This window comes from Schistocerca serialis, chromosome 3 (genome assembly GCF_023864345.2).
Source record: "Schistocerca serialis cubense isolate TAMUIC-IGC-003099 chromosome 3, iqSchSeri2.2, whole genome shotgun sequence".
Taxonomy (NCBI): Eukaryota; Metazoa; Arthropoda; class Insecta; order Orthoptera; family Acrididae; genus Schistocerca; species Schistocerca serialis.
The window spans coordinates 202592388-202615033 of NC_064640.1; the positions used below are offsets into that span (position 1 = coordinate 202592388).

The 22646-nt window shown below is 45.1% G+C and overlaps 1 protein-coding gene across 1 annotated transcript in view; it reads left to right on the forward strand.

The window, feature by feature from the left end:
* Positions 1–2868: 2868 nt before the first annotated feature.
* The window catches only part of LOC126469917 (ras-related protein Rab-3), an 853612-nt gene continuing 833834 nt past the window's right edge, over positions 2869–22646 (forward strand). The window contains exon 1 of the mRNA XM_050097306.1: positions 2869–2940. Within this exon, the coding sequence (XP_049953263.1) occupies positions 2908–2940 (33 nt within the window). The 5' untranslated portion in view covers positions 2869–2907. The remainder of the gene's footprint in view (positions 2941–22646) is intronic.

The window sequence follows — 22646 nt, forward strand, 5'->3', positions numbered from 1 at the left end:
TCCGCAGCATTCACAAATAGGAACTGAGTGTTTCACAAGTGCTGGTGCAATTAAATGTGCAATAGCAACTCTCGCTTTCTGATCACAATATATGCATTCCAGAACCCGTTCATCTATTTCATATTCATCAGTTTCCTTATTGAAGCAAATATAACGCAAGACGAATATTGTTTGTTCAATATGATTTGAATCAGGAGTTGCATCAATAATAATTGGAATAATACTTCTCATTTTCTCTCTCTTCCAGGATGGCACCCACGACATGATGGGCACAACTAGAAATAAATTTGACAGATAACGCTCTTGTAACTGCTTTCCATGTTTTTGTTGGGCTATGCCGCTGCCAATGTGTTTTACAGGAAATGGATCATAGTGATTTAGGAGCTGGTATATTCCGAGGAAATTTCAATTATTTGCATCTCCAATTTTCTGAGCTGAGTCTGAAGGACGACCGTCGTTGCCCAAGAAATAATGTCAAGTAACGTGAGAGTTCCCATGTGAGTTGGCTATTCTACGGACGAACAAGTATCAGCATCTCCAATGTACGTCTTTCACGTCAGCCCATTTCTTCACTTTTACTGCTTTTCCAGGACGACTATCTACAAACAGGAATATTTTATTTGTGTTTACTGTAGAATGCAAAATATTTTCTGTATACTCGTTTTTCGAGTAAAACACCTTATGATGGAATCAGAAGTGCCTTATCTTTGAATGCTGCTGGCAAACCTATCAAATTATAACTACGTTTCACAGCTGTTACCGTGTACATTTGTTGGGGAATTTTTTTGTTAGGATTTTCAAGAAGAAAGCACATTTTCAACTCCATACAAGGTTGTTTTAGTGAACGATATCTAAAGAAAATACAGTGCATTCAACATTAACACGAAACAGAATTGTAGAAGATGGTATTAATGCATGATTTCTAAAGGAAATGTAGTACATTCAAGATCAAACGCAAAATAGCATTGTATGCAGCTGGCCTGTATGACTCATAAAACTAAAGAAATGAAGTGGAAAGGAAGAGCTAGATTGGTCATGCTGGTGCAGGAGTAAATTCTTTTATTTATTATACACTACTGGCCATTAAAATTGCTACACCAAGAAGAAATGCAGAAGATAAACAGGTTTTCGTTGGACAAATATATTATACTAGAACTGACATTTGATTACATTTTCACGCAATTTGGGTGCATAGATCCTAAGAAATCAGTACCCAGAACAACCACCTCTGGCCGTAATAACGGCCTTGATACGCCTGGGCATTGAGTCAAACAGAGCTTGGATGGCGTGTACAGGTACAGCTGCCCATGCAGCTTCAACACGATACCACACTTCATCAAGAGTAGTGACTGGCGTATTCCGACGAGCCAGTTGCTCGGCCATCATTAACCAGACGTTTTCAATTGGTGAGGGATCTGGAGAATGTGCTGGCCAGGGCAGCAGTCGAACATTTTCTGTATCCAGAAAGGCCCGTACAAGACCTGCAACATGCGGTCGGGCATTATCCTACTGAAATGTAGGGTTTCGCAGGGGTCGAATGAAGGGTAGAGCCACGGGTCGTAACACATCTGAAATGTAACGTCCACAGTTCAAAGTGCCGTCAATGCGAACAAGAGAGGTGACCGAGACGTGTAACCAATGGCACCCCACACCATCACGCCAGTATGGCGATGACGAATACACGCTTCCAATGTGCATTCACCTCGATGTAGCCAAACACGGATGCGACCACCATGATGCTGTAAACAGAACCTCGATTGATCCGAAAAAATGACGTTTTGCCATTCGTGCACCCAGGTTCGTCGTTGACCATACCATCGCAGGCGCTCCTGTCTGTGATGCAGCGTCAAGGATAACCGCAGTCATGGTCGCCGAGCTGATAGTCCATGGTGCTGCAAACGTCGTCGAACTGTTCGTGCAGATGGTTGTTGTCTTGCAAACGTCCCCATCTGCTGACTCAGGGATCGAGACGTGGCTGCACGATCCGTTACAGCCATGCGGATAAGATACGAGGCCGTTGGGATCCAGCACGGCGTTCCGTATTACCCTCCTGAACCTACCGATTCCATATCCTGCTAACAGTTATTGGATCTCGACCAGCGCGAGCAGCAATGTCGCGATACGATAAACCGCAATCACGATAGGCTATAATCCGATCTTTATCAAAGTCGGAAACGTGATGGTACACATTTCTCCTCCTTACACGTGGCATCACAACAACGTTTCACCAGGCAACGTCGGTCAACTGCTGTTTGTGTATGAGAAATCGGTTGGAAGCTTTCCTCATGCCAGCACGTTGTAGGTGTCGCCACCGGCGCCAACCTTGTGTGAATGCTCTGAGAAGGTAATCATTTGCATATCAAAGCATCTTATTCCTGTCGGTTAAATTTCGCGTCTGTAGCACGTCATCTTCGTGGTGTAGCAATTTTAATGGCCAGTAGTGTATAATAGAAAATTTATTTTGCAATAGCAGGCTACTACTTACCAAATTTGCACCCTGTGTGATCCGAGCCCTTGAGACTTGGGTCCGCCATGAGGATTGGGCCCCGGGGATTATGCCCCTCCCCCACCCCTACCCTATCATCGGGACGGCCGACTGTCGCCCTGCCGAGCACTGGTTTTGATCAGAAATCGTTCTGACATGTCACCTACAATGTAAAAAAATTGTGAGCGGTTCCTAGATCCTTTCGTGCTTCACAGTAGCTACAAATCCTGTGTAAGGTACGCGTACAACGCAATGTGTCGTCGGGAATTGGTGGCGGGCGCGCTGACTCAGCAGGTGTGGTTCTAGGCGGTCGTAATAACGTGAGGAACAGCTGGCAGCGAGCGCCTGGCAGCGTGCGGCGGGCGATAAGCGCGCCACAGGAAGGCGGAAGGGAAACAACGGCGCAGTCACAGCACAGGCCCATGGCGCGACGCGTCGTACTGCTGCCGCGCCAGGTAAGTACCGTATTATACTACCGCACTAGTCGCGGGATTTCGTGCCTAGTGCGACACGTTTCAGGAATTTATTCCTATTTTCAAGTGTGGTTATCTATCACACTGTGTTCTTTACGTTAAATCGTAGTGGCTGCACCGTCATGGTTTGCGTATGTGAAAGTTTCTGAGTGATGAAGGAGGCACTATAGTTTAAGGCCATAAAAGGACTGCGCGACAACAGAAGCGGAACAACACACACACTGACATCACTTACAATAACAATGTAAACTGCTACAGTACCTGAAAACTGGAATAAACTGCTGACACGCGTCGTTTCCTATAAATAAAACTTATTAGTGCAGTACGTTTTTTCTGTAAAACGTTATTGAGACAGTTGCTGGCTCTAGAGAAACATTGTTGATGATGGTTGAAAGTTGTTGACACTCTTTGATTATCTGCAAGTCATATTTTTTGATTAGTTGTGCCCGCATCTCGTGGTCGTGCGGTAGCGTTCTCGCTTCCCACGCCCGGGTTCCCGGGTTCGATTCCCGGCGGGGTCAGGGATTTTCTCTGCCTCGTGATGGCTGGGTGTTGTGTGCTGTTCTTAGGTTAGTTAGGTTTAAGTAGTTCTAAGTTCTAGGGGACTGATGACCATAGATGTTAAGTCCTATAGTGCTCAGAGCCATTTGAACCATTTTTGATTAGTTGTGAACGACTGCGGAAAGTGTTCCAACAGATTTAGCAAGTACGATTAACGTAATGAAAATATCGATTTCGGTTGATCTCGATGTCAGTCCTTCGTATCAGCGATATGTGCATATATCGTACATCAGCTATGAAAAATACGAGCGGGAACGACTACGTAACTCTTACCAAAACCTCATAGAAGTTTTTCTTTTCACAGTTAGTGTTTAATGACGAGGCTATGTTTCATTTAGGTTGAAACATAAACCACCACAACTGAAGAATCTAGGAAACAAAGCAGCCATGTATCACAGTCGAGGACGGCGGAGACTTTCCAAAGCTTTGTGTATATTGAGCTCTTTTTCTGGATAAGAACTACGGCCAGTTCTTTTTCGCGGAGAAACGCTTACAGGAATCGGTTTCCTGAATATTTTGCTGATCTGACTTTTTCTACGATAGCGAGAGCATGCCGACAATTTGAATTTTCAACGGAACTACGCACAGCTGCAGTGGAACCTACATTAAGAGAATTTATAACCGATGAGCTGCCTCAGCCATGGACTGGCGTACGAATCTCGCATTACAGCATGAGACTCCAGTGTCGCCTAATTATACGGGATGTGCCACCTCTCCTAAAAACGTCGGTTGAAATCCGATGCGATATAGCAAAAGCAGTGAATGCAGTAATTCCAGACAAGCTCGCAAAAGTGAGGGAGGAGTTTGACTCTCGTTTGGATGTTTCGTGCCTATCGTGTGTCCAGTGGAGAGCACTCCGTCCAGTGGAGAGCACACCAGAGGTTTGTGAAAGGTAAATGAAAACTTTGACCCTAAACGTAATTGTAAAAGGCACCTCAAGGTTGTGTGTGCATGCATGTAAAAGATATGCCCTTGTACAATCGGATGGTGTTTTCCCCAAGTTTGCGACTTCATTCATGTAGAAGATACAGTCTTGAGAAATTGGATGAATCTGTGAAACACCCTGTGCTATCGAAGGTAAAAACACTGTACTGCAGTAAAATAGTAGCACCTCAGAGTGGGTCTAGTAAGAGTTACGTAGCTTTTTTCCAAAGAGGTGCAGTCCCTCCACGCTCACACCGGCATGATGGCCAACTCAAAAGGTCAACTGCCACCTCTGCATAAGGGTTAGTTTTCACTAAAGTGAGATGTCGGGTGGGTACTGCGATGTTTGCGTACGTCTGGTTAAGGTTAACCATTAATACACGCTCATCTGGGGATAGATTTGGTCGAAAGTTGAACGAAGGGTAGCAGTTGGAAGGGCAGAGGAAAAAAGTGCCAAGGCAAGGGCCAAGGGAAAAAAACCTCTGCGATAGGTCGGGTAGTAAGAGCAGTAGCGGATGTCTTGCTGCCTGCGACATGTCATTCAAGGGTAGGCTTTGTTCGTAGTGAGTATCATGCATGTCGATACCTTTGACGTTGTGCGGTGCTGTTACTCGGCGGCTGCCGCTCGGTGCCGGTGTTGATCTCTGGGTCAGCGTCAGCAAACCTGTAACAGTTAGGGTCGTCATTGTTTTGTGTCCGATAGGCCATATATCAGATGCACAATGTAGGGTGATGTTGGCAATTTGTTTGTGCGTCAGTGGCCGAGCTCGTGGGTTTCCAGGCCGTAGCCTGTTGGTCGGCTTTAATAGCAGCTGGTATATCCTGTCAGCGTTGCTGATATGCAGGGGCTTGCCGACGTTTGTCGCTTGTCGGTGTATGTCAGCTTGCCATAGATTGTTATGCCCTAGCTAGTAGTGTCTTTGGCTGCTTATGCTATGATCGTAGTTTCCCAGAGTAAGGATTAAAGGATTGTTAGTGTCTCGAGTTCCTGTATAGTCGTGTTTCTTGAATACTTCCTTGAGGGTTTCAAGACGGTACTCACTGTGGAGATCCACGGTGCGTGTGTAGAGCGGAGCGTTGCCAATGATACGTAGCACTTTGTTCTGCTTGATCTGCAGGCGGTGCAGGCGTGTAGGAGCTGCATATCCCCAGACGGGAGCTGCGTACGTCATCAGAGGTCTAATCAGTGTCATGTATATGGACCTCGACACCCTCCTATTCAGTGTGCTTTCGCTGTTGAGCATTGGGTAGAGTTGTTTGAGTCTATCGTGCGCTCTGTTGGCAACGTATTCGATGTGGTCCCCACCCCCCACCCCATGTAGGTTTCCGGTCCCAGACACCGAGATATCTGACTTTCTCTCGGAAACGTATTGGGCGTGTATGTAGTGGTTTCTGTCTACTGTGTTGATGTTTGCGCAGTAGTTTCGGTCTGCGTGTGAACAGAACTGTTTCGCACTTGGTGACGTTTACTTCAATACGCAATCGTTCCAACCAAGGCTCGGCAGGTCTGAGTGCCGTCTGTATTCGTGAATTAATGTTCGATGGTTTCCAGTCTTGCGCAAGGATGGCTGTGTCACCATTGTAGAAGGATAACGTTGTATTTTGTGTTGCTGGGAAGTCATTAATGTACAGGTTGAACAAGATGGGCCCTTCGGGCTCTTGGATGATTCCCTGGGTTACTCCAGCTTGGATACCGTGTTGTGTCGATTGTTTGCCCTGCACGTCAGTGTTGAAACATCTGTTCGTGAGATATGAGTGTATGAGACGTAAGAGTCCGTCTGGGGAATAAGCTTCGCTTAGTTTGCGTATAAGGCCGTTGTGCCAAAGACGGTCGAAAACTTTTTCGATGTCCAGTAACACGGCCCGTATGGCTTTGTTCATGTTGTAGCCGTGTATTATATGTTCGACTACGCGGAGGAGTTCTTGTGTTGAGTGGTGATTCCTAAAGCCGAATTGCTCCGGTCTTAGGGTGTTACTGGCGATGCAGTGCCTAGTGATGCGTTTTAATATTACCTTCTCAACAATCTTGCTGAGCGAGCACAGCAGTCTCATGGGACGGTAATTTTGTGGGAGGGAGTGGTCTTTCCCTGGCTTCCTGAACATCAGGACCTTGGCCACCTTCCAAAAGTCAGGGAAGTGTTGATGTTTTAGGATGGCATTCGTTATGTGTGCAAGGTGTTCTACGTCTCTATCCGTGAACTCCTGGAGGACTCGGTTTTGAATGCCATCAGGCCCAGGGGCTTTCCTAGAGTTGGTATACTTGATAGCCATGTAATTTCATTTGTGCTAGTACGTCTAGTTTCGTCGCGCGTGGGCTGAGCTACAAGTCGTGTAACCTCCTGGTCCGTTTCAATTGTAAATACCGGATCTGAAGGAGCCAGATTCGGGATGCAAGACGCTGCAAGTGTTGTGGCCATAATCTCTGCCTTCTCCGTCGCGGAGTAAGCTGGGCCGTCTGGCCCTTGTAGAGTGGGAATGTAATGTTTCTCCCTGGTGAAGTGTCTGGCTAACTTCCACACGTCAGGACGTGGGGTATCTAGACCTGCGAGTTTATGTCCCCATTGTTCGTTTCTAAATGTTTGTATTTTGTCCCGTATTATACCCTGGAGTCTGTTGAGGTGCAGTTTACAGAATGGGTGCCTGGTACGCTACCAGTTCTCCTGAGGCGGCTCCTTCCTGGGGCAGGGCCGTCGAGTGTCTTTTTGGTGTTGTCCGTAGAATGGCGTCAGTCATTGCGTCTTGGACGGCAGTAGTAAGAGCCTCCACAGCCTCATCAGTTTGTTGCGTGTTGTTAATTTCGTAGGTGTCCACGTAGTACTCCCCTTTTCAACTTTTCGTAATTGACATACTGCGTACGTACATAATATGCACAAAAAAACTCGTCGGAGATTTTTTGCTAATCATGTAATATAGCTTTACTTAATCTCCATTTGAGGTTTGCTAATGTACAATGAAAAGTACGTTAAATGTAGAACAAACGTGAACTTCGTGCTATGCTACACATGCTTATTTCGAAATTGCATTCGTTGCCTTCATTAACTCACAACCAAATTCTCACCTTCAACCTAATATACGCGTAGGAACTACGCTACACATGTCTGTCGCCACAAACTGGATTTCGAGCAGAACACAATCATTCCTGAACTGTGAAATTTCTACGTAGGTCACAAGAACAGCACAAAATTTCATATTTTTCAATTATTTTGCATCAGTATACAATTTTGTGGTCATACTTTTTACAACTCGTACAAAAATTGTGTTGTTGATAGTAACGTGGTGTAGCAAAATAGTGGTGCTTGGATGTTCGTCCTGAATCAGAAGAACAGGGTAAAATCTGAAATTTTCAGTTAATTGGCATCGACATTTAATTTCATTGTTACACTCCGTATAACACACACGAAAGAATACTATTATTCCTAACTGCGGTCGTGGAACATGGTTATGGGTTTAGAGTAAAAAAAAAAAAAAAAAAAAAGTAAATTACAGCTTTTCATTTATTTAGCGCGGTTGTGAATTGTATCACTGGTATAATAAATTTGAAATATATACATCAATGTTAACAGCGGTCAAAGGTTAGTGAAGTACTCACACCTAGCAGAAAGAGGTACCCGTAGTGCTCCGTAAATATACCATTATTCTAGTCCCGAATTATTTATGTGATTATGACTGAGTCAAGTTAAAAAGAAACGTTTTTATGGTGCCTTAGTCGAGACACGAAAGGCTTTCTATAATTAAATAAATTAAGAATGGAGTACAAATTAAAATTCACTCTGCGGCTATGTGTAATGTGCTGGTTTAGCTGTTCGATAAAAGAATTGCCATGACATTAAAAGCGAACATTGTGAAAAATTATGAATATCTTTTTACTCTCCCTGGTTCGTCTATGCGCTTAAATAGAAGGACATTTACATGTCCGCCACACGCATTTCGCATATTCCTTTCTTGAAGTTTCTTCCGTGGTTTCTTCTTTACACCTGTGCCATAGGTCAGCTGTACTTTGTTCTCCCATACAGTCCAGTACATTTGCGTGCGTATTTCAGAAGTTTCATCTGGTGTTCACTATTACATTTTTAAACGCGTATTTTGTGTATGTACTGCCCATAAAACAAACGCGTTTACAAACATAAGACGGAAAAATTTGAATAGTGTACGAAAATACTCACAATAACGCAGACTGGATTGTATAATACAACAAAATAAAGTGCACCGTGCCACAGACATGAACAACAGGTGTTGAAACTCTACAACTGTTGATGAATTGTGTATTACTTCAGAATAAACAAGCTGAGTCACTTTTATGGTTTATTTCCGGACCTCTTCTTTAGGGATGACTATCTATCATACATCTGTCAGAACGCGGTGTTGCGGTGTGCGAAGTTCCTGAGTTTGCTAGTTCCACTTACTACAATCAAAGGCAAGAATAATGACGGATACGAGTGAGAAGGAGAAAGTATCTAATTGTTATTTAGCGCATAATCACGTTTTATCGAATTCATTGCACTTACAACGCAGAGTTTTGCTGGGAACAATGACGAGTTGCACAAGCAGCTACGCGACAGTAAACAATCTCACGAAAGCCACAGTTGGGGAATTCATTACGCTGGGACCGAATATCTGAGCCATGGTCGTGTCCTGAGTGCACACCCTGCGCTGTATTTATTCTACGGGTACAGTTCAGTGTGCCAAAAGTTTTCGTTCTTAAAGGCGTTTTCCACAGTTTTATTTTTACAAAGACTGTTGGTAATTCTTCAGACCTTCAGAATCACAGCATATTATGTTCTAATGTTTCTGTGATTATAGAATAATCTTCCGGTTCTCACAAATGTAATACGAATGTGTAAGTTTTAAGGGAAAAAACAAGATATGTTCGAATTCTGATGCTCTTTGTGAAAACCACGCTATCAGCGTTCTAACAGAGGAAAATAGCAATTATCATACTGTGATGTAATGTCGTAATCAGTCACGTATTTATACAGGTAAAATTATTATTGGCTTTGAAGTTCTGGGAATTGGCTCGGTTTGAAAAGAGGATTTCTTTGATCATCTTGGATATCTGTTGAACTGACCGTTCATCCGAATTCTTCATATTCTCCACTTATTTCACCGTGAATGGCCCCAAATCGCAAATAAACGCAGAATTACAGAGTTAAACAGCATTCGGAGAGGACGTGACTTGTGATAGAGTGTGCAACACGAGGCTGTTACGTCGGATTCATAAAGGACCGAAATGCTCGTTCGGATGATGTGATTACGTCAGTGTTCTGCCGAAGCAAGTGGGGACCCAGTGAAAAAGATGCGAGGCAGTGGACGACTTAGCTATCCGCCGCTGCCGCTCATTAATGGTAAACGTATACCATTAAGTCTCCTCGATGGTGTGTTTACAGTAACAACAAAATGATTACAGTGAATAATTACATTCACTACTATGTTATAAGAAAAACGACATTACATTGTATCACACGAAGGTGTAGCTATACGTTTATGTATTCACTTATTAATCCTGCCATGATGAGGACCATCAGGCCCACTCCTACGCATAAACAGGCATTCTACATACACTACTGGCCATTAAAATTGCTACACCACGAAGATGACGTGCTACAGACGCGAAATTTAACCGACAGGAAGAAGATGCTGTGATGTGCAAATGATTAGCTTTTCAGAGCATTCACACAAGGTTGGCGCCGATGGCGACACCTACAACGTGCTGACATGAGGAAACTTTCCAATCGATTTCTCATACACAAACAGCAGTTGAGCGGTGTTGCCTGGTGAAATGTTGTTGTGATGCCTCGTGTAAGGATAAGAAATGCGTACCATCACGCTTCCGACTTTGATAAATGTCGGATTATAGCCTATCGCGATTGCAGTTTATCGTATCGCGACATTACTGCTCGCGTTGGTCGAGATCCAATGACTGTTAGCAGAATATGGAATCTGTGGGTTCAGGAGGGTAATACGGCCTCGTATCACTAGCAGTCGAGATGACAGGCATCTTATCCGCATGGCTGTAACAGATCGTGCAGCCACGTCTCGATCACTGAGTCAACAGATGGGGACGTTTTCAAGACAACAACCATCTGCACGAACAGTTCGACTACGTTTGCAGCACCATGGACTATCAGCTTGGAGACCATGGCTGCGGTTACCCTTGACGCTGCATCACAGACAGGAGCGCCTGCGATGGTGTACTCAACGACGAACCAGGGTGCACGAATGGCAAAACGTCAGTTTTTCGGATGAATCCAGGTTCTGTTTACAGCATCATGATGGTCGCATCCGTGTTTGACGATATCGCGGTGAACGCACATTGGAAGCGTGTATTCGTCATCGCCATACTGGCATGTCACCCGGCATGATGGTACGGGATGCCATTGGTTACACGTCTCGGTCACCTCTTGTTCGCACTGACGGCACTTTAAACAGTGGACGTTACATTTCAGATGTGTTACGACCCGTGGCTCTACCCTTCATTCGATCCCTGCGAAACCCTACATTTCAGCAGGATAATACACGACCGCATGTTGCAGGTCCTGTGCGGGCCTTTCTTGATACAGAAAATGTTCGACTGCTGCCCTGGTCAGCACATTCTTCAGATCTCTCACCAATTGAAAACGTCTGGTCAATGGTGGCCGAGCAACTGGCTCGTCACAATACGCCAGTCACTACTCTTGATGAACTGTGGTATCGTGTTGAAGCTGCATGGGCAGCTGTACTTGTACACGCCATCCAAGCTCTGTTTGACTCAATGCCCAGGCGCATGAAGGCCGTTATTACGGCCAGAGGTGGTTGTTCTGGGTACTGATCTCTCAGGATCTATGCACCCAAATTGCGTGAAAATGTAATCAGATGTCAGTTCTAGTATAATATATTTGTCCAATGAATACCCGTTTATCATCTACATTTCTTCTTAGTGTAGCAATTGTAATGGCCAATAGTGTAGAATCACGGAAAAGGCAAGCTTTACGCTACGAAACACCTGTCGATATGTATCAAACGTTTTGGACACACTAATCACATAACATAATAATTAAACCTTCATTCTCTTCGGAATGAAGTCCGTAATAAAAATCAGTGCGAGTTGTGACCGGCAAGGGCAGTTGTATTCGTAGTGGCGTGGAAGCGAACAGCTTCCTAATGTCATCTTGAGGAATTTCTTACAAACACATGCTGTATCGGTTCGTGAAGACTTGTGGCTGGAGTTAGGTATCAAAGTACTCGTCTTACCATCGCATCCCACACATGCTCTCAGTCCAGCCAAGGACCCACACGTACCTCAAGGCGTTTGTGGTGGTCTTGCATCATCCTGTTGGAATATGCCACTTTGTATCCTGCTCGTGAAGGGCATTCAGCCTCTATTCAACAACTGCCAATCCAGTCCTGCTGTCATATGCTATAGCTCCCCCACACGGTGACTGCACAAGTTGGAGAGGCGTGGATCTCGAGAATAGCTGCTTCGTATGAACTTCATTAGGTCATCTACAGACACGTTGACGTCAAACAGAAGCTACCTTCAGCACACTGTGAAACACCTGTCGGTATGTTTCAAACGTTGTGGACATGCTAATCACCACATAATGCCACTCAATGCCGCAGGTGGCTCTGTACAATGTAAGTCTATGTTCTCCGTAGTAAACGACGCATTATAACTACAGATCTCACACCAGATATCAGTAATCTGTTCTGGCCGGTTCGTGGTGCCACTCTGACTGTAACCCCTTCACGTATTTCAGTTGCCGTCGTCCATCTGTGCGTCAGTCAGTCGAACAATCCTACGGATTTCTCGTGTTAGTCTTCCTGAAAAGCTTCGCGCCTACTCTTTTTGCCACACTAGTGTTCTGAATCTATGTCATCACCACTCGTTTTTGAGACACTGGATTTCGTGATCTATCGGTAAGGTGCATCCTCATGCCTAACCTCAAAGTCCTAAAGATAACGATGAGGTGCACGTGCCAGTCCTCAGGTTATGTGATACGATCTCCAACTGGAAAATTTCAGTAACGTTAGACATACCAAACAGCCATCATGTGCTCACACCATTCTTCATATGCAGGAATGGCTATTTTTCTGTACTGAAAATAGCTCGCGTAAGGATGAAATTTTCATAGCACATCCCACAGCCGTGGGAACACTGGAGTATTATCTTCTTAGCTTTCGGTCAAGGTGTTCATAGTTCGCACTTTCTGTTTACGTCGGTTTCTTTTACATTATGTTCATTACAATACATATAAGAATTATTTCATTTAATATGGACTCAAATATATAGAAATCGTAAATAGAGAGAACAGTAATAGGTACACCAGGAAAAAACAAAGCTTATACTCGTTCATGAAAATGAAAAAGAAGCAAAGAAGAATTGCTGGTAGGTAGACTGAAGCGAAGGGCACAGGCAGCAGTGTACGCAATAGAAGTGGTGAGAGAGGGGAAGAAAGACGACCATAATAGAACAAGTAATGAAGACATGGGAATGGAAAGTGGATCGTAGAGAAACGAAAACAGAAATAACAGTAACTGGAGAATATGAGAACACTTGTTTTACTTTTTGACAGTGAAAACTGCATCTAAATCTACATCATTTTCCGCTTGCCAGCTAACTATGTGTGGTGAAGGGTCCTTTTGGTACCTCTCATATTCCTACGCTGTTCCACTCTGTGAATGGCGCGTGGGAAGAATGATTGTCGGTAATCCTCCGTATTAGCTCTAATTTTCTTGTCGTGGTAATTTAGCGAGAGGTATGTGGGAGGAAGTAATATATCCGACTCTTCCCGGAAAGCGAGCACTCGAAATTTCAGTAGTGAACCTCCTCGTGATGCAGGACGGCACTCTTGTAACGTCAGATACTGGAGTTTGTTGGGCATCTCCGCGACGCTCTCGCGACAGCTAAACCATCCCGTTTGATCTTCTCTCTCTCTCTTTTCTGTCAGTGCTGCGCGGGGTAGCCGCGCGGTCTTAGGCGTCTTGTCACGGTCCGCGCGGCTTCCCCCATCGGAGGTTCGAGTCCTCCCTCAGGCATGAGTGTGTGTGTACTCCTTAGCGTAAGTTAGTTTAACTTAGATTAAATAGTGCGTAGCCTTAGGGACCGATGACCTCAGCAGTTTGGTCCCGTAAGACCTTACCACAAATTTCCAATTTTCTGTCAGTCCTACCTGCTAAGGATATCACACTGATGAACAATACTCAAAAATCGGCCAAACAAGCGCCTTATAACCCACTTCCTTCGTGGTTGACCTACATTTCCTTAAGATTCTAACTATGAATCTTAGTCTGCCATCTGCTTTTCCTAATATTTGTTTTATGGGGTCATTCCAATTCAGGTCGTTACTTTATAGGTATTTTACGGAAGATTCTGTTCCCAGCATTTTGTCATCAATGATGTACATGTATAGTAGTGGATTTCTTTTCCTACAATGCATAACATGTCAAATTCATTGACGTTTAGGATGAACTGCCAGAGCCTGCACCATTCATTAATCTTCTGCAGGTCATTCTGCAAATCAGTACTGTTTTCTGTTGGTTGGTTTGGGGGATTAAAGGGACCAGACTGCTATGGTCATCGGTCCCCTGTCTTCTGTCTCTGAGGTAACGGGCGAGTCGTCGCGCCCTGAAAATATTCTAAGTGTACTGTAGTACCGCACTTTTCTATATACTGTACTTTTCTATATACTGTACATTGTATTTATACTGTATTTTTATTCATTTCTGAATAGCGAACAATTAAAAAAAGGACATTTTTATTTGCTCCATAGATTTCCGATATTCAGATGTTTTACTGTAGATGGGGCCCCTCAAGGACATGGCGGTAAAGAAGAGGAAGAAGTCCAGTGTGCATTCTGTGTGGATACCGCGGGAGTAATCTCACATGTGGAACTTGTCCTTCTGGATACCATGGAAAGCGCACTGTCACTTGGATCGCAAGAGATTCTCTCTGGTTTCCGGCAGGTATCTGAAGTAGTAAAAACTGCAAGGCTTTCCTGCGAGATGAAGGCATAGATCACCGTATGTTCAAATGGTTCAAATGGCTCTGAGCACTATGGGACTTAACATCTATGGTCATCAGTCCCCTAGAACTTAGAACTACTTAAACCTAACTCACCTAAGGACAGCACACAACACCCAGTTCACCGTATGTAGCACGGTCGTTTAGTTTCACTTTAGTTTAGTTATGTAATGTTCCTTAGATCATTTTTACGATTATTTCATCGATATGATGTGGAACAAGTCAGATTACAAGATATATATAGACACATGAATAGTGATAATATTAATATTATTGAAATTTTTAGTTGTACACATGCAACTACATTTAGAGGTACAATTTTTTTTACTAGTTTTCAAACAAAAACTCGTCCATGGAATAGAAGTTGTCCAAAAGAAATGATTTTAAACTAGATTTTAAACTTGATCTGCTACCTGCCAGACACTTTATGTTGTTGGGCAAATGATCAAAGAGTTTTGTTGCTGAGTAATGTTCTGGTTTTTGAGAAACTGACAGCTTCAATAACGGATAGGAAAGGTCATTTTTCCCTCTAGTGTTGTACGTATGAACATCACTGTTCTTTGCGAACTGAGATGGATTATTTATAACGAATTTAATTAGCGAATATATGTACTCTGATGGTGCAGTTAAAATACCTAACTCCTTGAATAGGTGCCACATGACGTCCTTGGGTGAACAGCACTAATTATTCTCAGTGCTCTCTTTTGTGCAATCAATACTTTATGTGTAAGTGGTGAGTTACCCCAGAAAACTATTCCATAAGACATTATTGAGTGGAAACATGCAAAGTACGTCAGGAGGCTGATCTGTTTATTACCAAGACCAGCGATTATACGAAGAGTGAAAGAAGCTGAACTTAATTGTTTTAGAAGCTCAGTAATATGCTTCTTCCAGTTCAAATTGTTATCAATGTGAACACCCAAAAATTTTGAGAAATCTATCCTGTTAACTGAGCCCTGTTCAAATGCTACATCAGTTGTCGGTATGACTCTATTCGGTGTACAGAACTGGATATAGTGATTTTTCCAAAGTTAAGGGAGAGTCCATTTCCTGAGAACCACTTGATAATTCTTTGAAAGACATCCTTAACAATATCTTCAGCTGCTTTTTCTGGAATGGGATTTATTATAACACTCGTGTCATCTAAAAAAGTACTAGTTCTGCTTGTTGAACGTTAAGTGCGAGGTCATTCACATGAATAAGGAACAGCAGAGGACCCAAAGTTGAACCCTATGCTACCCCTTTGTGATAACTCCCCATTCAGTAGAATTTACCACCCTCCCAACATTATTTGTGTTATTCAGCACAACTTTTTGCTTTCTGTTCGTTAAGTATGATTCAAACCAGCTGTGTGTATAGCCTTGAATTCCTTAAACCTGAGTTTTTCTAAGAGTGTGACATGATCCACACAGTCAAATGCCTTGGAAGGATAAAAAAAAACCCAACTGGCGATAATTTGTTATTTAGGGCTTGTACTACACTCCTGGAAATTGAAATAAGAACACCGTGAATTCATTGTCCCAGGAAGGGGAAACTTTATTGACACATTCCTGGGGTCAGATACATCACATGATCACACTGACAGAACCACAGGCACATAGACACAGGCAACAGAGCATGCACAATGTCGGCATTAGTACAGTGTATATCCACCTTTCGCAGCAATGCAGGCTGCTATTCTCCCATGGAGACGATCGTAGAGATGCTGGATGTAGTCCTGTGGAACGGCTTGCCATGCCATTTCCACCTGGCGCCTCAGTTGGACCAGCGTTCGTGCTGGACGTGCAGACCGCGTGAGACGACGCTTCATCCAGTCCCAAACATGCTCAATGGGGGACAGATCCGGAGATCTTGCTGGCCAGGGTAGTTGACTTACACCTTCTAGAGCACGTTGGGTGGCACGGGATACATGCGGACGTGCATTGTCCTGCTGGAACAGCAAGTTCCCTTGCCGGTCTAGGAATGGTAGAACGATGGGTTCGATGACGGTTTGGATGTACCGTGCACTATTCAGTGTCCCCTCGACGATCACCAGTGGTGTACGGCCGGTGTAGGAGATCGCTCCCCACACCATGATGCCGGGTGTTGGCCCTGTGTGCCTCGGTCGTATGCAGTCCTGATTGTAGCGCTCACCTGCACGGCGCCAAACACGCATACAACACCACTGGAGGCGGGCTGCACGATGTTGGGGCGTGAGCGGAAGACGGCCTAACGGTGTGCGGGACCGTAGCCCAGCTTCATGGAGACGGTTGCGAATGGTCCTCGCCGATACCCCAGGAGCAACATTGTCCCTAATTTGCTGGGAAGTGGCGGTGCGGTCCCCTACGGCACTGCGTAGGATCCTACGGTCTTGGCGTGCATCCGTGCGTCGCTGCGGTCCGGTCCCAGGTCGACGGGCACGTGCACCTTCCGCCGACCACTGGCGACAACATCGATGTACTGTGGAGACCTCACGCCCCACGTGTTGAGAAATTCGGCGGTACGTCCACCCGGCCTCCCGCATGCCCACTATACGCCCTCGCTCAAAGTCCGTCAACTGCACATACGGTTCACGTCCACGCTGTCGCGGCATGCTACCAGTGTTAAAGACTGCGATGGAGCTCCGTATGCCACGGCAAACTGGCTGACACTGACGGCGGCGGTGCACAAATGCTGCGCAGCTAGCGCCATTCGACGGCCAACACCGCGGTTCCTGGTGTGTCCGCTGTGCCGTGCGTGTGATCATTGCTTGTACAGCCCTCTCGCAGTGTCCGGAGCAAGTATGGTGGGTCTGACACACCGGTGTCAATGTGTTCTTTTTTCCATTTCCAGGAGTGTAACTCGTGAGGGTAACGTCTTGGACCTCCTGGTAACAAACATACCTAAACTTACCGAATCAATTAACGTAGAGGAAGGTATCAGCGATCATAAGGCTGTGACAGCATCTATGACGACGGGTCCTACAAGGAATGTTAAGAACGGTAGGAAGATACGAGTATATCTGCTCAGCAAGGGTGACAGGATACAAATTTCGCCGGCCGAAGTGGCCGTGCGGTTAAAGGCGCTGCAGTCTGGAACCGCAAGACCACTACGGTCGCAGGTTCGAATCCTGCCTCGGGCATGGATGTTTGTGATGTCCTTAGGTTAGTTAGGTTTAACTAGTTCTAAGTTCTAGGGGACTAATGACCTCAGCAGTTGAGTCCCATAGTGCTCAGAGCCATACAAATTTCGGAATACCTCAGCTGTCAGCATCAAATATTCGGCGATGAGGACGAAGATGTGGAGAACAAATGGAAAAAATTCAAATACATCGTTCAATATGCCCTAGACAAGTATGTTCTGAGTAATATTTTAAGGCATGGGACACACCGGTGTCAATGTGGGAGTGTATTTGAAGGGGAAATGTGTAGATAGCATTCTCAGTCGAAGCCCTTCTGGAATCCGAACTGTGGCATGCTGAGTAAATTATTTTCACGTCAGGACCGATTGTGGACGCTTGGTACAGAGCTGAGAGGAGGGTCTCAGCCAGAGACATAGACGGTTCTGAAACAGTGCAGGTTGCAGATTCCTCGACTTGTACCATAGGTTGGTGGGATACCGGGTCCCGCTTGTTAGGTCAGCTGTCCACTACACACAGGAGGCGTGTACACGAGTAGTGGGGCTGTGTGGAGTGGACTGCGGTTTTTTAGATGAGAGAATCTCGGTAAAGAACAGAAAAGGTTTTAGTCACAAAGGGTGCACGCCAAACACAGGATAAGGGTTGACAAATAGGCATTGTAGTAATATATTATCGTATTGTTGGGAAAGAACCAGAGCTCCAGGAGCTAATAGCAAGCTCTGAAGCACAAATCGTTATAGGTATTGAAAGGTGGCTAAAGCCGAGATGAGTTTAGCCGAAATTTTTACAAAGGAATTGACGGTGTTCAGAAAGGATAGATTGATGACAGTTGGTGGTGGCACGTTTGTTACTGTGTAAAGTGGTCTGTGTAGAAGCGAAATTGAAGTAGATAGCTCCTGTGTGTTAGTAAGGGCAGAGGTTAAACTTGACGACCAGGATAAATTAATAATAGGTTCCTTTTTACCGATCTCCCGAATCAATGATCTTACTGAGCAGCGCAAAGAAGAGTTGAATTTCATTTCAAGTAAGTACTTCACTTATACAATAAATACTTGGTGGTGACTTCAATCTACCCTGGATATGTTGGCGAAAATACACATTCAGAGTCGGTGATAGACATTAAACATCTTCCGAAATCGCATTAAACGCTTTCTCCGGAAATTATTCTGAATAGCTAATTCGGAAACCCATTCAAAGTGTAAATCTACTACATCTACATTTATACTCCGTAAGCCACCCAACGGTGTGTGGTGGAGGGCACTTTACGTGCCACTGTCATTACCTCCCTTTCCTGTTCCAGTCGCATATGGTTCGCGGGAAGAACGACTGTCTGAAAGCCTCCGTGCGCGCTCTAATCTCTCTAATTTTACATTCGTGATCTCCTCGGGAGGTATAAGTAGGGGGAAGCAATATATTCGATACCTCATCCAGAAACGCACCCTCTCGAAACCTGGCGAGCAAGCTACACCGCGATGCAGAGCGCCTCTCTTGCAGAGTCTGCCACTTGAGTTTATTAAACATCTCCGTAACGCTATCACGGTTACCAAATAACCCTGTGACGAAACGCGCCGCTCTTCTTTGGATCTTCTCTATCTCCTCCGTCAAACCGATCTGGTACGGATCCCACACTGATGAGCAATACTCAAGTATAGGTCGAACGAGTGTTTTGTAAGCCACCTCCTTTGTTGATGGACTACATTTTCTAAGCACTCTCCCAATGAATCTGAACCTGGTACCCGCCTTACCAACAATTAATTTTATATGATCATTCCACTTCAAATCGTTCCGCACACATACTCCCAGATATTTTACAGAAGTAACTGCTACCAGTGTTTGTTCCGCTATCATATAATCATGCAATAAAGGATCCTTCTTTCTATGTATTCGCAATACATTACATTTGTCTATGTTAAGGGACAGTTGCCACTCCCTGCACTAAGTGCCTATCCGCTGCAGATCTTCCTGCATTTCGCTACAATTTTCTAATGCTGCAACTTCTCTGTATACTACAGCATCATCCGCGAAAAGCCGCATGGAACTTCCGACACTGTCTACTAGGTCATTTATATATATTGTGAAAAGCAATGGTCCCATAACACTCCCCTGTGGCACGCCAGAGGTTACTTTAACGTCTGTAGACGTCTCTCCATTGATAACAACATGCTGTGTTCTGTTTGCTAAAAACTCTTCAATCCAGCCACACAGCTGGTCTGATATTCCGTAGGCTCTTACTTTGTTTATCAGGCGACAGTGTGGAACTGTATCGAACGCCTTCCGGAAGTCAAGAAAAATAGCGTCTACCTGGGAGCCTGTATCTAATATTTTCTGGGTCTCCGAACAAATAAAGCGAGTTGGGTCTCACACGATCGCTGTTTCCGGAATCCATGTTGATTCCTACATAGTAGATTCTGGGTTTCCAAAAACGACATGATACTCGAGCAAAAAACATGTTCTAAAATTCTACAACAGATCGACGTCAGAGATATAGGTCTATAGTTTTGCGCATCTGCTCGACGACCCTTCTTGAAGACTGGGACTATCTGTGCTCTTTTCCAATCATTTGGAACCCTCCGTTCCTCTAGAGACTTGCGGTACACGGCTGTTAGAAGGGGGGCAAGTTCTTTCGCGTACTCTGTGTAGAATCGAATTGGTATCCCGTCAGGTCCAGTGGACTTTCCTCTATTGAGTGATTCCAGTTGCTTTTCTATTCCTTGGACACTTATTTCGATGTCAGCCATTTTTTCGTTTGTGCGAGGATTTAGAGAAGGAACTGCAGTGCGATCTTCCTCTGTGAAACAGCTTTGGAAAAAAGTGTTTAGTATCTCAGCTTTACGCGTGTCATCCTCTGTTTCAATGCCATCATCATCCCGTAGTGTCTGGATATGCTGTTTCGAGCCACTTACTGATTTAACGTAAGACCAGAACTTCCTAGGATTTTCTGTCAAGTCTGTACATAGAATTTTACTTTCGAATTCACTGAACGCTTCACGCATAGCCCTCCTTACGCTAACTTTGACATCGTTTAGCTTCTGTTTGCCTGAGAGGTTTTGGCTGCGTTTAAACTTAGAGTGAAGCTCTCTTTGCTTTCGCAGTAGTTTCCTAACTTTGTTGTTGTACCACGGTGGGTTTTTCCCGTCCCTCACAGTTTTACTCGGCACGTACCTGTCTAAAACGCATTTTACGATTGCCTTGAACTTTTTCCATAAACACTCAACATTGTCAGTGTCGGAACAGTAGGTAGTCTGAAATCTGCCTTCTATTACTCTTGCTAAACAGATAAACCTTCCTCCCTTTTTTTATATTCCTATTAACTTCCATATTCAGGGATGCTGCAACGGCCTTGTGATCACTGATTCCCTGTTCTGTACATCCAGAGTCGAAAAGTTCGGGTCTGTTTGTTATCAGTAGGTCCAAGATGTTGTCTCCACGAGTCGGTTGTCTGTTTAATTGCTCGAGGTAATTTTCGGATAGTGCACTCAGTATAATGTCACTCGATGCTCTGTCCCTACCACCCGTCCTAAACATCTGAGTGTCCCAGTCTATATCTGGTAAATTGAAATCTCCACCTAAGACTATAACATGCTGAGAAAATTTATGTGAAATGTATTCCAAATTTTCTCTCAGTTGTTCTGCCACTAATGCTGCTGAGTCGGGAGGTCGGTAAAAGGAGCCAATTATTAACCTAGTTCGGTTGTTGAGTGTAACCTCCACCCATAATAATTCACAGGAACTATCCACTTCTACTTCACTACAGGATAAACTACTACTAACAGCGACGAACACTCCACCACCGGTTGCATGCAATCTATCCTTTCTAAACACCGTCTGTACCTTTGTAAAAATTTCGGCAGAATTTATCTTTGGCTTAAGCCAGCTTTCTGTACCTATAGCGATTTCAGCTTCGGTGCTTTCTATCAGCGCTTGAAGTTCTGGTACTTTACCAATGCAGCTTCGACAGTTGACAACTACAATACCGATTGCTGCTTGGTCCCCGCATGTCCTGACTTTGCCCCGCACCCGTTGAGGCTGTTGCCCTTTCTGTACTTGCCCAAGGCCATCTAACCTAAAAAACCGCCCAGCCCACGCCACACAACCCCTGCTACCCGTGTAGCCGCTTGTTGCGTGTAGTGGATTTCTGATCTATCCAGCGGAACCCGAAACCCCACCACCCTATGGCGCAAGTCGAGGAATCTGCAGCCCACACGGTCGCAGAACCGTCTCAGCCTCTGATTCAGACCCTCCACTCGGCTCTGTACCAAAGGTCCGCAGTCAGTCCTGTCGACGATGCTGCAGATGGTGAGCTCTGTTTTCATCCCGCTAGCGAGACTGGCAGTCTTCACCAAATCAGATAGCCGCCGGAAGCCAGAGAGGATTTCCTCCGATCCATAGCGACACACATAATTGGTGCCGACATGAGTGACCACCTGCAGATGGGTGCACCCTGTACCCTTCATGGCATCCGGAAGGACCCTTTCCACATCTGGAATGACTCCCCCTGGTATGCACACGGAGTGCACATTGGTTTTCTTCCCCTCCCTTGCTGCCATTTCCCTAAGGGGCCCCATTACGCGCCTGACGTTGGAGCTCCCAACTACCAGTAAGCCCACCCTCTGCGACTTCCCGGATCTTGCAGACTGAGGGGCAACCTCTGGAACAGGACAAGCAGCCATGTCAGGCCGAAGATCAGTATCAGCCTGAGACAGAGCCTGAAACCGGTTCGTCAGACAAACTGGAAAGGCCTTCCGTTCAGCCCTCCGGAATGTCTTTCGCCCCCTGCCACATCTTGAGACGACCTCCCACTCTACCACAGGTGAGGGACCAGCCTCAATGCGGGCAGTATCCTGGGCAACCATAGTCGTAGTCCGATCAGGGGATGCGTGGGACGAGCTGGCCGTCCCCGACAAACCCCCATCCGGACCCCCACAGTGATGCCCATTGGCAACAGCCTCAAGCTGTGTGACCGAAGCCAACACTGCCTGAAGCTGGGAGCGAAGGGATGCCAACTCAGCCTGCATCCAAACACAGCAGTTGCAGTCCCTATCCATGCTAAAAACTGTTTTGCAAATAACGTCTGAACTAATCTACAGAGAGCGCAAACAAATCGACAAA